The sequence below is a fragment of the Myiozetetes cayanensis genome, unplaced genomic scaffold (genome assembly GCF_022539395.1).
Source record: "Myiozetetes cayanensis isolate MyiCay16 unplaced genomic scaffold, myiCay2020 scf2-11, whole genome shotgun sequence".
Lineage (NCBI taxonomy): Eukaryota > Metazoa > Chordata > Aves > Passeriformes > Tyrannidae > Myiozetetes > Myiozetetes cayanensis.
This window is the reverse complement of record NW_026087411.1, coordinates 62,749,803-62,764,409: the sequence shown is the minus strand read 5'-3', so window position 1 is coordinate 62,764,409 and position 14,607 is coordinate 62,749,803. Positions and strand designations below refer to the sequence as shown.

Genomic DNA, 14,607 nt, shown 5'->3' with positions numbered 1-14,607 from the left:
TTCATAAACACAAACCAAATGAGATTTTTTAAGTAACTCATATAGAAAGTCTGTGTTATTTTTATGATTGTTTGTGGATTGATTTTATTTGTTCTATTGGTTTTATTTTCTTCCCACCTTCATCTTTTCAGGAAGTAGGAATAAAGATCTATTTCTGTCCTATATTTTCCATTTGATAAATCCACGATGCACCTTGCTACAGTAGTCTGATCTTCTAAGGAAGAGCAGCTGCATTTCCACAGCATGTCAACTGTGGACAGCCTACCAGAAGGCTACCATTTCACATATCCAGCAGTAGCACACATGGCTGATTCTTTGGAGGAAATCTAATTGCAAACTTGTCTTCTTGCTCTGTACAGTCAGTAGTTACCCATTGCCTTGTGTGCTGTGTTTTCTGGTCAGAAATTCAACATGACCACAGAATCTGAGGGAGTAGTTGCTTGGTACTGAAGAAATTACTAGTCACCAAAAAAAAAAAAAAAAAAAAAAGTACATTGATTTGTAGAAATTAAAGATTCTTACAGAATATCCATTTATCCAATAGAATCCCATAAACAAGTTTTAGTGGAACTGCATCTTTCACCAAGCAAAACAAAACAAAACATGTTGATACATGATAGTGCAGTTTCCTTTTTAACTTATGGGTTTTAGCAGGGATATGAGTTTTTCTACTTTTCATACAATTAACTAGCATGCTGCAATTTTCCTCTATAATTGGCATACTTAACTGTATGATCTCCTGCTGTTTTAATGATTTGCATCTTCTCGTGTATTGTTTTTTTCTTGCTGAATCTCTACTGTTATTACATTAGAAGCTTGTACAGTCTAGAATCTTTTTGTTCCTGCTTTGCTATTCTCATTTCCTCTTTGTTTAGCTGATGAAAATAAGAGCTCTGTGCTCAGAGTGAGCATTTTTGCTTTGTTACCTGTTTAACAACACTTACCGTATAACAGGTCTTTTGCTGATATGCTTAATAGACTTCACACTGACCTACATAATACTGCTTTATGCCACATGTTGACCTTTTTATATATACATAAATGACTATATCTGTAGTCAAGGAAATATTTCTTAATGATAAACTAAGAAGCACTGGCAGTCTGAGTTTTCATGAAGTTCCTAATACAGCTTGATCTTTCTTTTTTTTCTTCATCACATTGTCACCGTTAGCATGTCTTGGGATTCTGGAAACTCATCTATGATATTCCTCTTGTAGGATAGCAAAAATCAGTTCATAAAGATTTTGGATGATGTAGGAACAGAATCTCTTTATGTAAATGTGTAAAATAAAATGGTAGGTAAAATACCAAGTCTGGTTATAAGTGGGATGCATTGTGTGAAAGAGGTCTTTATTGTAGAAAGAATTTCAATGGTTAACATGAAACCTGAATACTCAAATTCAAAATTACATGGCTGACAAACTTCCCCAGAATTATTTTGACAGTCTTTCTCCTAAAGTCCAATATATACCAGTATGTACGATATAATTAACAATCTTTACATTTTTAAAGTTGATGTAAATGTAGGCTGTCTTTTTAATGGAAAGTTTTCTTACTTAATTTTGAAATGAAAGTGTTGGTGTGGTAGTGGACTGTGGCATGAAAATTGAAAGATTCTCCCATAACTATATTGTTGCAAGAACAGTGGTGAACAGTAGTTAATTACTCATTTACTACTTGTTCTCAAAAAGTGATATTTTTAAAATGGAGTTGTAGAACATAAACTAATTTGGTTAATCCTTGGTGTACCATAAACTCAGTAAACAGTCACCTGTCAATTAATGAAACTTAATCAAGAAACAACCTGCTCGTTCTTTCTTTTTTTTTTCTTTCTTTTTTTTTTTAATGTGTGGTGTTTGCATTGTTGTTATTTTAATTATTTTTGTTAATAATTATTGGTTTTCTCTCTCTTTTATTTTTATTATTCTTCACATTTTCATGAAGCTCATCACCATTGCAGTTAGTTGGAATGGTATCAGACAAACTCCTAAGTCTTTCTAGCTAAATTTATTTTATCATTATATTGCCTTCTAATATTAACATGCCATTCTGCCTATGGGTTGGGCTAGAGTGCTGTATTTTGACATAATCTCCATACATCAGTTAAGGGACATCTACTAATGGAATTCTGAAATTATTACTACTGATACAGTTAGAAAGGCAGTTTGTCTAGCATCTGATCTGTCTGTTTGTAATGGTATCACTTGAAAACAGTAATCATCAGCTCGAGATTGTCCCTTAATTCATTTTTAAAATTATTTATCTAGAGTCTTGTGGAACAGTTTATACTTCAGCTGATGTTTTTGACAGTAAACTAGAGTCATTATCAGGAGAACCAGGTCAAAAAATTGTGTTCATTTGGTTAAGGTATAAGCCCACTGACAGAATAGCTGTGATGGAGGGAAGAGGAAAAAAATCCTAATGCAGGGAAAGGTGGAAGTAAAGAGACAGGACTAGGCTAAAGGATGGTGTTTTAACTGGAAACAATGTAACTGCAATGTCATAAGCCTGTCACTTATTTTCAGCACTGATATCTCAGAATATTATAGCATTGGCTGTTGTATATAACAAAGTGGTTTGTGTTTCTCCTCCTGCAAACATATCATCCTAGTGAACAGTATAGTATCTTGATAGAATTACCCATGAGAATATTTTAGCTAACTGAATATAACTCAGTAAACAGTCAGTGAGAAATGCAGCTTTCATTAAAATAAGAAGGTGAAACATTGCAAACTCATTTCATTTTATGGCTGACAAGTTTTTCCTTTTAACTCAGGGTAATTGTCATGGGTATGGGAAGGGGAAATACCATCATATTCATAGTTTTCTGGTTTGTTCTAATCTATTTATGGTTTTGCTTTTTAATCATAGGTTTCTGTGCTCGAGAGGCAGATATTTGACTTCCTTGGTTATCAGTGGGCACCCATCCTGGCAAATTTTATACACATTATTGTAGTCATACTTGGCTTATTTGGAACCATCCAGTATAGACCTCGTTACATAACAGGAGTAAGTATTGAATTTTGTTTGCTTATTCTGATGTGCATGTAAAAACAAACAAACAAAACAGCACTCCAGACTGTATTGCTTATAAAGCAAATATAAATCTTATCTTGGATTAATTTTCTAATGTGACATTTTATATTAACTTTCTATGCTTTTGGGACACCTGCAATACAACTAGTAACTACCTACAAGAGCTGAAAGTCAATATGATCCTTAACTGCATGACAATACAAACTTTCGAGAAGTAGAGCCAGTTTAAGAATTTACAGCATCCTCACTACTAGAGTAAATGCTAGCCATAACTTTCTGAGATACATTGGACCTCCCCAACAGAGCCATGATTTATTATAGTTACTCATTATTTTTATTAACCATTGTTGCTAGAGTGCCTACCTGTTATCTATATGCCTCCTAGAAGTTATAGTCCAACCTGAAAATGAAGTGTGATGGTATGGTAAGAAATAATGAACTGAGGTCTCCAATATGAAAGTAAGACTTTGGACCTTACTTAATTAATACTTTTAATCCATTTCTTTCCTTATTCAGCTGCCCCTCATACAAAGACTCAGTATGGCTGTACTCTGCCACAATGCAGTATTAATTTAATCCTCATTTCATTCTTTGAGTTTGAGGGAGGGGGAGTTGCCATTTGTAATTCTATAAAGAAAGAATAACAACAACTCTGAAAGCCATCATTCAGAACACCTTCTGTTAAAAATAGATTTGTGTAACAATATTACTGTCAAAATCTACCATAAATTCACTTAAAGCTGGTATACATTTCAGAGACAGGAGTTGAAAAGATTCTCCCATACACAACCACATTTTCATGTCAGATGAAAATCGGGGAATCTTAGAATGATAGAATGATTTGGGTTGAAAGGAAGCTTAAAGATTGTCTGGTTCCAGTCCAGCAGGGTCGCCTGCCATTAGACCAGGTTTCTCTAAGCCCCATCCAATGTGGTCTTCCAGGAATGAGGCATCCATCACTTCTTTGGGCAACATGTTCCAGGTTCTCACCAGGCTACCCTAAAGAATTTTTCCTAATATCTAATCTAAACCTATTTCTTTCAGTTTAAAGCCACTACCCCTTGTCTCTGATAACTCCACTGAATCTGCACCCACTTCTTCAAAGTCTGTTTCTTCTTAACTGTTCCCTCGTATATACCAGCAGTTACTCAGAATATAGAAAGATTTCAGTTGTATACTGTGCTACCATCTGTATTGCATTACTTTGATGCTGAGAAGTACATTAATATTTTTGTCTATCTCTGTGATTTCCTGTATGCAGAAAATGTGTGCCTGCATGTGCAATGTTTTTATGCATGTATAAAATTTAATGTACTCAAAAAAACTTGCCATGAACATTGAAAAATAAATTGCAAACCTTAAAGGAATAAAGTTATGAGTTCAAAGGCAACAAGAAAGACAACAACCTATATGCCTGCAAGGCTGTAGCTATGAAGTTTTCAGGAGAGTCTGTAAATACTCAGAGTTCAATAGATTCTACAAGGGTCAATCTATCTTGAGTTACTCTACAGAACCCTTAATCCAGTCACATTAGTACCTCAAGTCCAGCTTGCTTCAACAAGACTACAAAAAATTTCCTTTTTTTTACTGTACATGCTTCATAAAGTATATCACAAAAATATTTTCCAGTGGAAGTGAATTATAGGTTAAAGACAACAGGGAGATTTTAAGGTGAGTTTTAAAGAAATGATTCAGTGGCTTAGGGAGAAGAGGACATAAGTTTTAGACAGATGGAACACCACAACTGAAAGTGTCTCCTTGAACTTTCAAGAGTCTCAAGAAAGTTTAGAAGTGGATGAGGGAAAAAGGTTACTGTATCTTCTCAGGCACTGGAATATAGTTCAAACTGCATTGGGGTTCAGAAGTTGTGGTGGACAAAGAGGACAGGAAATTAAAGTCTAATATCATGAAAGTGGTTAATCTTAATATAGGTTCAGAAAGAACACATTGATTTTTGATTGTAAACCTAAGCCATTAGCCAATAAATGAGCAATCGATGTAGGAGGTGAAACGTCTGTTCTGAGGGTGGGAATAAGTGTCTTTTCAAAGATACCTTTTCAAAAGATAATAATTAAGCCATTTTTTGGTGAAAACAACTATGACAAAAGGACTACTTAACAGCACTAAGATGAAACGGAGAATGAGGATTCCAGTAGGAACAAACCATTGGGCTCCTGAGTGTATAGTTGAGTTAACCCATGTCTTTCTCAAGATTACACATTGCCAATCGCTCAACACACCTAGGGAGAGGTACTTAATGCCCTATATAAAAAGTATCCCTGACTCTACCAAATCTGTTTTGGAGTATTTCAGTTGTATATTGCAAGCACACAAACATAGAATAAACCAGGTTGAAAAAGACCTCTGAGACAAAGTCCAACCCTTGATCCAACACCACTGTGGTTACTAGACCATGGCACTAAGTGCCACATCCAGTCTCATCTTAAAAACCTCCAGGGACAGTGAATCCACCACCTCCCTGGGCAGCCCATTCCGATGTCTGATTACTCTCTCTGTAAAAAATTTCTTCCTAATATTCAACCTAAACCTCCCCTGGCATAGCTTAAGACCTTTTTAACTGGTAATTTATTATCTTCCATTTTTTAAAAATGTTTAAAATAGTATGTGAAAATGTGCAGCAGTTCATCTGTCCTGTGTACATACCAGGATACTTTCAAACAACTGTAATCATGACATAGAAAATTGTGAAGCCAAGCCATGTTCTCTGAGCTACCTTTCTGAATTTTAAAGACAGTAAGACAACTTGCAAATAGTAAATTATTTGGCCAGCATTTTTGGTGAGAAAAGATTTCAGAAGGCTGTTTTGCTAAATCTTGTTAAGATAACTAATTTTCAGGTAAACAGATATTTGTAACGAAAGAAAAGGATGCTTAACAATTTTTAATAAGTAAGTTCTTGGATTAATTCACCTTATTGACCTAATTCAATTTATTTTCCAGATAACTGTTTTATTTAAAATAAGAAAGTGTGTTTTCTCAAGCTCAGTACAGAAATTGTTAAAAAATATATTTTCACAGAACCACAGAATGGGTCAGGTTGAAAGACACCACAGTGGGTTATGGCCCAACCTCCCTGCTCAAGTAGAGTCATCCTTGAGCATGTTGCACAAGATTGCATCCAGATGGTTCTTGAATATCTCCAGTGAGGGAGACTCCACAACCTCTCTGGGCAGTTTTTTCCAGTGTCCAATCACTCACACAGTAAAGAAGTTCTTCCTCATAATTTACTTCTGCTTTCTCTATAGCTGTTGGGAAAAACACTTATAGGTAAACCCATTTAATAAAAAGGATGATGAAATTAAATGGAATGGTCACTGTACAGTTTCATCAGATTGCAAGACACCAAATTTTTCAAGAAGTCAGACCTGTATCTAAGCCTGCTCTCTCTTTTCTTAGGAAGAACTTTTTTATCCATTTTGAGACAGACCATTCAGTGCTTCAGCTTAATTGTACTTGTGTGATGATTTACTGTGTTACGAATAAAATGTAGACATTTATTTATAAAAGGAGGCACACAGTCACACAAACTACTGTGCTTTACACAACTTTTCAGAGCAAATGATAATTTGGGAACATAAGCAATAATTTTCTGCATAATCATTTTGAGTTAATGCCCAATAATGTTATAAGTACAATTAAGTAAATGACCTTGAACATTTTAGTAGCAGCACTGTCTGTTGGTTGTCACAGGAGACTCTGAATCAGGATACTGATTCTGTTTCAAAATGTTCCATTGATAAAATGTTTTGTTTGTTCAAGTTTGTTCAAGCACACATAATGATATTCTTCAATTTTTTCCTTCTTTCAGTGGTTTTCCATGGCTAATAATGAATGTGAATGTTTTTTCTGTAGCTCATAGAATTATAGAACCATAGACTATGCTGAGTTGGAAGGGACCCCCAAAGGTCATTAAGTCCAATTTCTGTCCCTGCAAAGGACACCCCAAGAATCACACGATGTGTTTGAGAGTGATGTCCAAATGCTTCTTGAACTCAGACAGGCTTGGTGCTGTGACCACTTCCCTTTGGGAGCCTGTTCCAGTGCTCAGCCATCCTTTGTGTAAAAAACTTTTCATGATGTCCAGCCTAAACCTCTCATGACTCAGCTTCAAGCCATCTCCTTGAGTCCTTTCCTGTTTGCTAATAGTACACTCAATCCCCTCATCCAAATGTTCAGGTCAAACTTGGACAAAATAGTTCCTCAGTACTAACTCATTTTATTCTCAGGGCTGTTGATTAAAACTATTCATGTAGAGAGTTTAAAAAGAAATCAGGCGAGTTTGTTAAAACGTAATTATATCCAAGTCATACAGTGACTACAATATTAGTGGTCATGATGCCTCAGGAAATATCAAGAAAAAAATGTTTTTATTAGTCCTCATCTTGGGAAAAATCATAGAATGATAGAATCATTAAGGTTGGAAAAGACCTAATATCATTGATTCCAAACATATACCTAACATTGAACGATCTCCTGCATCTCCCATGGTGCATCTCCTCAAGCACCACATCTATGTGTTTTTTGAACACTTCTAGGGATGAGGGATTAGAGTATTGTTCATAGTTTAGGATCTGCATAAACTCAAAAAGGAGACAAAGCAAAGGAGAAACAGCACACTCATATAGCTAGTTAGTGGAGATGGTTAACTAAAATAAACATCTCTGTGAGAGGTTGTGTCTGATGAAGTAAGCTAAGAAATAAAATTGCTAAAAATATAATGCAACATATGATTGTATAGAAGTAAGAAAAAGTCTTTGGAGTTCAAAGTGAATGACGAAATGTATGAAGACAAACAAAAAATTTAAGTTTTCTAAAAATAGAAAACTTAAAAGAGCCATAGTAAACCTTGCAGAGCCATGTTTGGAACACTCTGTTAGAACTCCAATTCATAATATGCTAGAGAATCCACCTCGACCCTGAACCTCAAGTTTCATTCAGGGTTTGATTTTTGTTATGCCAGATAAATTGATGCTAAATGAAACACTGATATTTTATAGTTTAATAAGTATTGAATAGGGACATTTTCTTGAAATACTTTTCATGCCATGAATAGAAACATGAATTCCCCATAGCACTTTCCGTGGTAAGTATTCAGTATTTTTAACATTCTTTTCATTACAGAATTTATACTAAATATTTTGTTTGATGAATGCTTGCTTTTTGTCAAAGCTCATCTTCTTAAAAAATATCCTTTATTCTGGTCACCTTTACAGTAGTTTTCTTTCAGATCTCGCCAGTGTTTTCTGAAATATCTCCATGTTCAAACATACGTGGAGCAAAAGCATGTTATTACAACTTTTTCTCTTAAAAATTCTTATAAAAGAGTACTGATACAATTTGGATGTCACAGAAGAGTAGAGTTTGTGATTCTTTTTATAGCCTGTCTTTTTCACTATTGATGCTACCTCCATAGAATGACCTTTGTAAACTTTGCTAACTGCTATTTTATTGGAGGGTTTTGCTCACTTCTGGCAGATGCTGTGAAAAATCAGTAGGGATGTAAGTAGAAGACTGCCCTTTGGACTTTCAACAACATATGTTGAAACGAATTTTGATTCACAGGGAGATATGCTGTTTAATAGAGTACTTTTGTTGCTGTTGTGTTAAAAGATTAGATTTCAGTATGTTGTGGATTTAAGTGTGGTTTCATTTTTATTTAAAAGGACAGGCTCGTCTGTTTACTTTAGTAACTGAATCTAGCCTGCTTTAGGGTAGGGCTGGGAATGGAAGGGAGTAGAAGTTACCCAGTAGCCGGATGGTCAGAAGTTTGAGTAATCCAAATTTTGAGTCTAATGCCTTACAGACATACAGAACTTAATCAAAGAAAATCTTAAGTATTCCAATGATCAAAACCCAATTCTTTCTTTATGTTTATTATCAGTTAGTTTATAGATTAAATAAAAGCTTAAAACAGATGGTCTTCTTTTTTACCTGATAGTCCATCTAGAAAGTTAGTCTAGGCTTTGATGACAATGGGCTTTTGACTTCTCCTTTTCGAAATATTTTGATAACTTGCAAGAGATCTCAGTGGGTTTCATATTCTTAAGCCCTGGGGATTCAGCTGAGTCTTGGGCAAATATGTCTGAGAATCACTTCCAGTATAGTATTATACAGAGTGCATCTCTCTCGACTGTATGGAAGTAGATGAAAGAAGGCATCCTACAGTAAATTCCTCTGTATTTTCTGCCCCTTTTTGGCTCTTGATTTTAATGTTCTTTTGCTATTTAGAATAAGTAATTTTTTTCTGATTGTCTGGGTAAAGCTTGACTACTTTCATCTGCTCTCTTCACTGGGACATATTTAGGTGTGAGGCACGGAGGTACAAAGAATAATCTAAAGGAAATTACGAAAAGGAAATTTCTTCTTAAAAAAGTTTAAAATATTCTTTCAAGATTAAAGAGTACCCAGACAGTTAGTCTGCCAACTCTAAGAAAGCACAATAGAAAAAAAAAAAACCACAAACAAACCCTGTTGATAAGAGAACTAGTCAAGACATAAAAAGGAATCCCAGATAAGAGATCCTTAGTCTCTGACTCCCCTAAGTTTTGTGTAGGACATTACTTTCTCAGAAGTCCCCTACTGTCAGAAAACAATTCTAAAGACAAAAAGTATACTAGCCCTCTGGAGATTTATTTTAGATAATTAAGGAGAAACTACCAGACTCCAAGAGGAGCAAAATAGTAAAATAGAAAAAATTTTAAAAACAAAATAGACTCTTCTCACTTATTTGAGCAAGAAATCTGTTAGGCTCTTAGAACCACTGATTCCTGAAAATTAATTTAATATGTTTTCAGAAAATATGGTAAAAGACCCCTAGACAAGACTCCAGACAGAATTTACTTCAACAAGAATTCTGCTTAGAGTTTCGTTTTCTTTCAGACTGAAACGGATTTTCAGTTAATTTTCAGAGATTTTTTTTTTAAGTTTTCCATTATAAGAAGTCCATTTAAAGATACTTAGCTAATACTGTTTTTTAAAGTGATATATTTGCTGAGTATTAGAAGATGAAAGATTATAATTAAGTACAGCATTGATTTCCAGGAAATATTATGCAGAACCTGTTCAGTGCATGAAACTGTCTGATATTTTTAATTTAAAACCTCAATTATTAGTCTCATAGCAGGTTTGACTGGTGTAGAATTCAGCTACATTCATCCTTTTCTAGTGCTTTTATCCTCTTTCAGTGAATTGTATTCACATTTAAAAAGTAGCCATTCAAAATGACTCTCCCTCATCCATTCCATAGAAAAGGAAGATGATTTTCTGGGAACTGTACAGTTCCATGTAGAATTGCTATTAACATATAACAAATATCAAATTTTATTTTCATTCAAACCAGAGAGCTCACCCTGGAAAGGAGCCAAAACATGATGTTCCTCTACATTTCATTTTCTCTTTCTTTGTAATAAATCCTCTGGTTTATCACCATAATGATGAGTGGGTTTTATTCAACAGTGGGGTTTGAGGTTTGTTGTTTTGAAGTTGTTTTTTTTTCTTTTTATAAGAATAGTAGCTCTTTTTGTTAAAATAATGTATAATTGGCACTTTTTTAGTTGAAATACTATAAAGAGCATGGAGAATGAATGACTTAGCTGATGAAGTCTTTCAACAGATACTTAAAGGAAGAGACTAGAGACATGAGGTTTGCTACTGCTACCTGAACAGCAGTGGAAAGCATTAAAATTCTCTCAAGCATCCAGGAGCTCTGGCCAACTAGAGATAATTAAAATTCAAGTAAGGTAAAGTTTCCACTGCTCTGCGATGACCTCTGCAGTTCAGTGCTAAATGTTTCTCTTTATCTAGAGTAATCAGATTTCCTTGTATTTCCCATACTTGCTCCTATACTTGTTACTCTGGATTTTCCCATTGTTTATTTAGTATTTTTTTCTTGCTGGCATACATCAATTACTGCTGACATATACTTGTCTAAGAGGTTATAGATCTATCTTTTTATCTCCTACGCCATTATAACATGCTTTTCACAATTATCTGTCCACCTCGGAGCTTTTGAGGTCTCCATCTGCCACACTACTGAGGTAGGAAAGTATTCCCTCTGCACTGCTCTACAACATGGGAACTGAAACACTAGAAGTCTGAGACATTTTCTCAGTATCAGAGGAAAGGCTGAGACAGATCAGCATATGAACCCATTTTTCTCGTTACAAGCCAGTGTTTTATCCAATGCATCCTGGAAACATAAAAATGCCTCAAATTCTCTAATAAAGTCTAGGAATAAAGATTTGAATCACAGTTACCTAATAGTGTGGAACACCTCTGTAAGGAAAAAAAAAAAAAAAAAAGAATGATTAAACAGTCTTTGGAAAGTATCTCTCTGTCCCAGCTGGCAGCTAAGTCCCATAAAGCCACATGTTCCCTCCCCCCTGCTGGGATGGGGGAGACAACTGGAAGGGTAGAGGTGAGAAAACTCATGGATTGAGGTAAAGACAGTTAATAGATAAAATCTGCATGTGCAAGCAAAGAAAAACAACAAACTCATTCACTACTTCCTAAAGGCAGGCAGGAGCTCAGCCATCCTCAGGAAAGCAGAGCTCCATCACGCCTAACAGTTATTTGGGAAGACAAATCCCATCACTCGGAACATCCCCACTTTCCTCCCTCGTTCTACCACTTTATATACTGAGCATGATGTCATATGGCATGGCATATTCCTGTGATCAGCTGGGATCAGCTCTACTGGCTTGTGTGCCCTCCCAACTTCTTGTGCACACTCAGCCTCCTCTCCGGTAGGTTGTTGTGAGAAGCAGAAAAGGCCTTGACAGGGTCCAAGCACTGTTCAGCAACAACAAAAACATCTTTAGATTATGAACACTGTTTTCAGCAACAACCCAAACATAGCTCCATACTGCCTGCTGTGAAGAAAACAGCCAAAAGCAGCAAGGGAAAAGTTTGCTAATGCCTGAAGCTTTCTTAGTGATAACTCAGTGGCTACTGTGATCCACAGTTGTGCTCCTTCCAATAAGAGATTAATTTATTTTAATTAACAGCTTATAGCACAATGAAATATACATTAGAAAAGAACAGGAAACATTGCCTCTAGTCCAGACTACCTGTCCAAATCTCACACTCCACTGCTGCCTCTCCTTTGCAACAGGCTACAGATTCAGGGCTTGATCTGGAGTACTGTGATGGAACAACAGATGGGCTTCTCCTCTTCTTTCTTTTCAGCTGCTTCTGTACTTCTGTCTATGTCTCCCTCTATTCTCTTCACCTTGATTCAGCCACTAATCTCTGCATGTATATTTAAAATGGCATCATACTGCATGTAGCTAAAATGAAGTTGTCCACTTTAAATTAAATGAAGTCTGCACAGCATTACTTACCAGTATTGTACTGAAACCAAGTTCATGTTTTGGCCGACTGATTAAGTACACACAGTCTCATAATTCAAGTGAAGTAAACTTTGGTCATAGTTGTTTTATATCTTTGCAAAGGATGACCTGACAGTACTTGGAGTCAATCCTTATATTTTTTTTTCCAGGAGTTTTTTTTCCTAGGAAATGTGGCTGATTCTTTTTTGTGAGCTTCATTGTCACCCTGAGGTTATGCTTCAAGAAAGGTGCATTGAGAATCACACAAAGCTACACTACTCTATTCATTTACAAATCTCCATTTCAAATTTTGAGAGATGATTTTCTTTAGTTATATTTCAAATGTGGCTTTTTTTTCCTTCTTAACAACGATCTGTATAAAAATAATTTGTAAATCTTGTCACAAATCTCCATTTCAGAACTTCAAAGATGTTTTTCTTTTCCCATCTGTACTTACCTGTTAAAATTTTTTATGTTTCCATTATGTGTTTCAACTCCCGAAGCTCCACAAGAAACAGGGCACTGTACTTTTTTCAAACTTCGCCTGTTACTGTGAGTATCATTACCAATAAAGATACAGTTTCTGAATTACACTGAATGGCAAGATAAACAATGAATACAGTTGTAAAATGCACTACTAAATATGTTCCAAAATTTCCATTGCTCCCTATTTCTATAATTTAGCTGTCAAGGGCACTATTTATTTGCTGTTTGTTCTATGGGTTATTATGTATATTAGGCATAGATGTTAATGCTACATACATTCATGTTGCTTAGATCATAGTGAAGCAGCATTTTACGTGCTGTGAACTCAGTAGGTATGATTTGAATTATAAATGCCTCTAAGGACAGAATTTTGTAAATCAATATAAATTTTACTTCTAAGCAAGTCTAGTAAAGTAACATTGTAGTTTTACAAGTGAATGCTATGATTCCCTTCACACCAGTTTGAACTACCAATGGTGCTGCTGCTCAATTTGGTTTCTAGCTGTATATTTCTTAGCTATTTCCATTCATAGTGTTTGTTAGATTCCTATTTATTTATTTATTATATTAAGCTCTGCAGCTGTTTTAGTTGGTTTCAGTATCAATTTTGGTGAATGACACATAACCAGTTTTTGTTTTCATGCTTATTTTATCAGCCACTTAGAGATTCTGTGCTGCTTTTACTCTGACACCAATGAGTAGTTTTGTTTTTCTTTACTTTATGGCTCACAAAAAAAGTTAAAAGTTAGCTGGTGGATTTACTGTCCAACCAGAAAAATGAAGAACTCATTAAAAATAGTTACAAAAGTTTTCAACTTTATTAAGTTACCATCTTTTGGAAGAGCATAGATGTTGGTCCTGGGACAAAAATTTTTATTAAACGATAGCATTCTGTAATTCAACAGAATAACAAGCAAAACCAAAAACCAGCATAAACAAGCAAAATTGTAGCAGCTATGTGTTCTTTGTTAAATGATTTGAATTGGTGATGCATTTGAAAAGAAAATCATGAATTTTAAGTTGGCATCATTTAGTTTATAAGTTTGCTGTTAATCAGTTTGGCTTTTCTAGTCAAGATCTAAAGTAATCTTAAAAATTCTTCCATCATGACTAAAGACCAAAGAGTTGCTCATAGACTGTGCCACCAGCATTCTGCATATTTAATTTTGTATCTGCCTGAAGAGCAAAATTCTGTTTGAAATTTAGTGTTGAAACAAGTGTGTCACTGATTTTATTTATAAATTTGGGTTTACCTACCCACTGCTTCTACTTTCTGTGAAACAAGAACTATTCTGTCTTTAGCCTTGCTGAAATACATATTCATATATTTGAAATGTTTTTAATTATATAAATGATACAAAGGTTCTGGGTTATACACCTCTAACTGGGCTAGTTAAGCAAATTTTGGATTTCATCTTCGTGTACTTGATTCTGTAAAAAATTAAGATCCAATTTCAGTCTTGAAAGACTTACCCTTGTAATAAGTTTAATTACTACCAATATTAGTGGTTTTGCCTGCATGTCTTAAGTTGATTGACAGTGCTTTTTTCTCATAAAGATGTCACTGTTAAATTCACAGAAGTATAGACATCTGAATAAGCACCCTTTTGTGATACATGTCTGTTTCTAAGATACTTTGCTGTTTCTGTGTGAAAAGGATCTTTGACATAACTTTATTTACACTGACTTTTTAAAATTCGATATTTGAATCCTAGCATAACTGATTCTAAAAATGG

The 14,607-nt window shown here is 34.9% G+C and overlaps 1 protein-coding gene across 4 annotated transcripts in view; it reads left to right on the top strand.

Moving 5' to 3' along the window:
• NKAIN2 (sodium/potassium transporting ATPase interacting 2) overlaps positions 1-14,607 on the top strand; it is a 537,578-nt gene that overhangs the window by 244,415 nt on the left and 278,556 nt on the right. For 3 of the 4 annotated variants that reach the window (XR_007628910.1, XR_007628909.1, XM_050315311.1), the window contains exon 2: positions 2,872-3,009. Coding sequence is in view for 1 of the 4 variants with exons in the window: in XM_050315311.1 (XP_050171268.1) it covers positions 2,872-3,009 (138 nt within the window). In the remaining 3 variants the exon portion in view is untranslated. Of the gene's footprint in view, positions 1-2,871; positions 3,010-14,607 lie in introns of those variants that run through there. The other variant, XR_007628911.1, reaches the window with a different exon arrangement.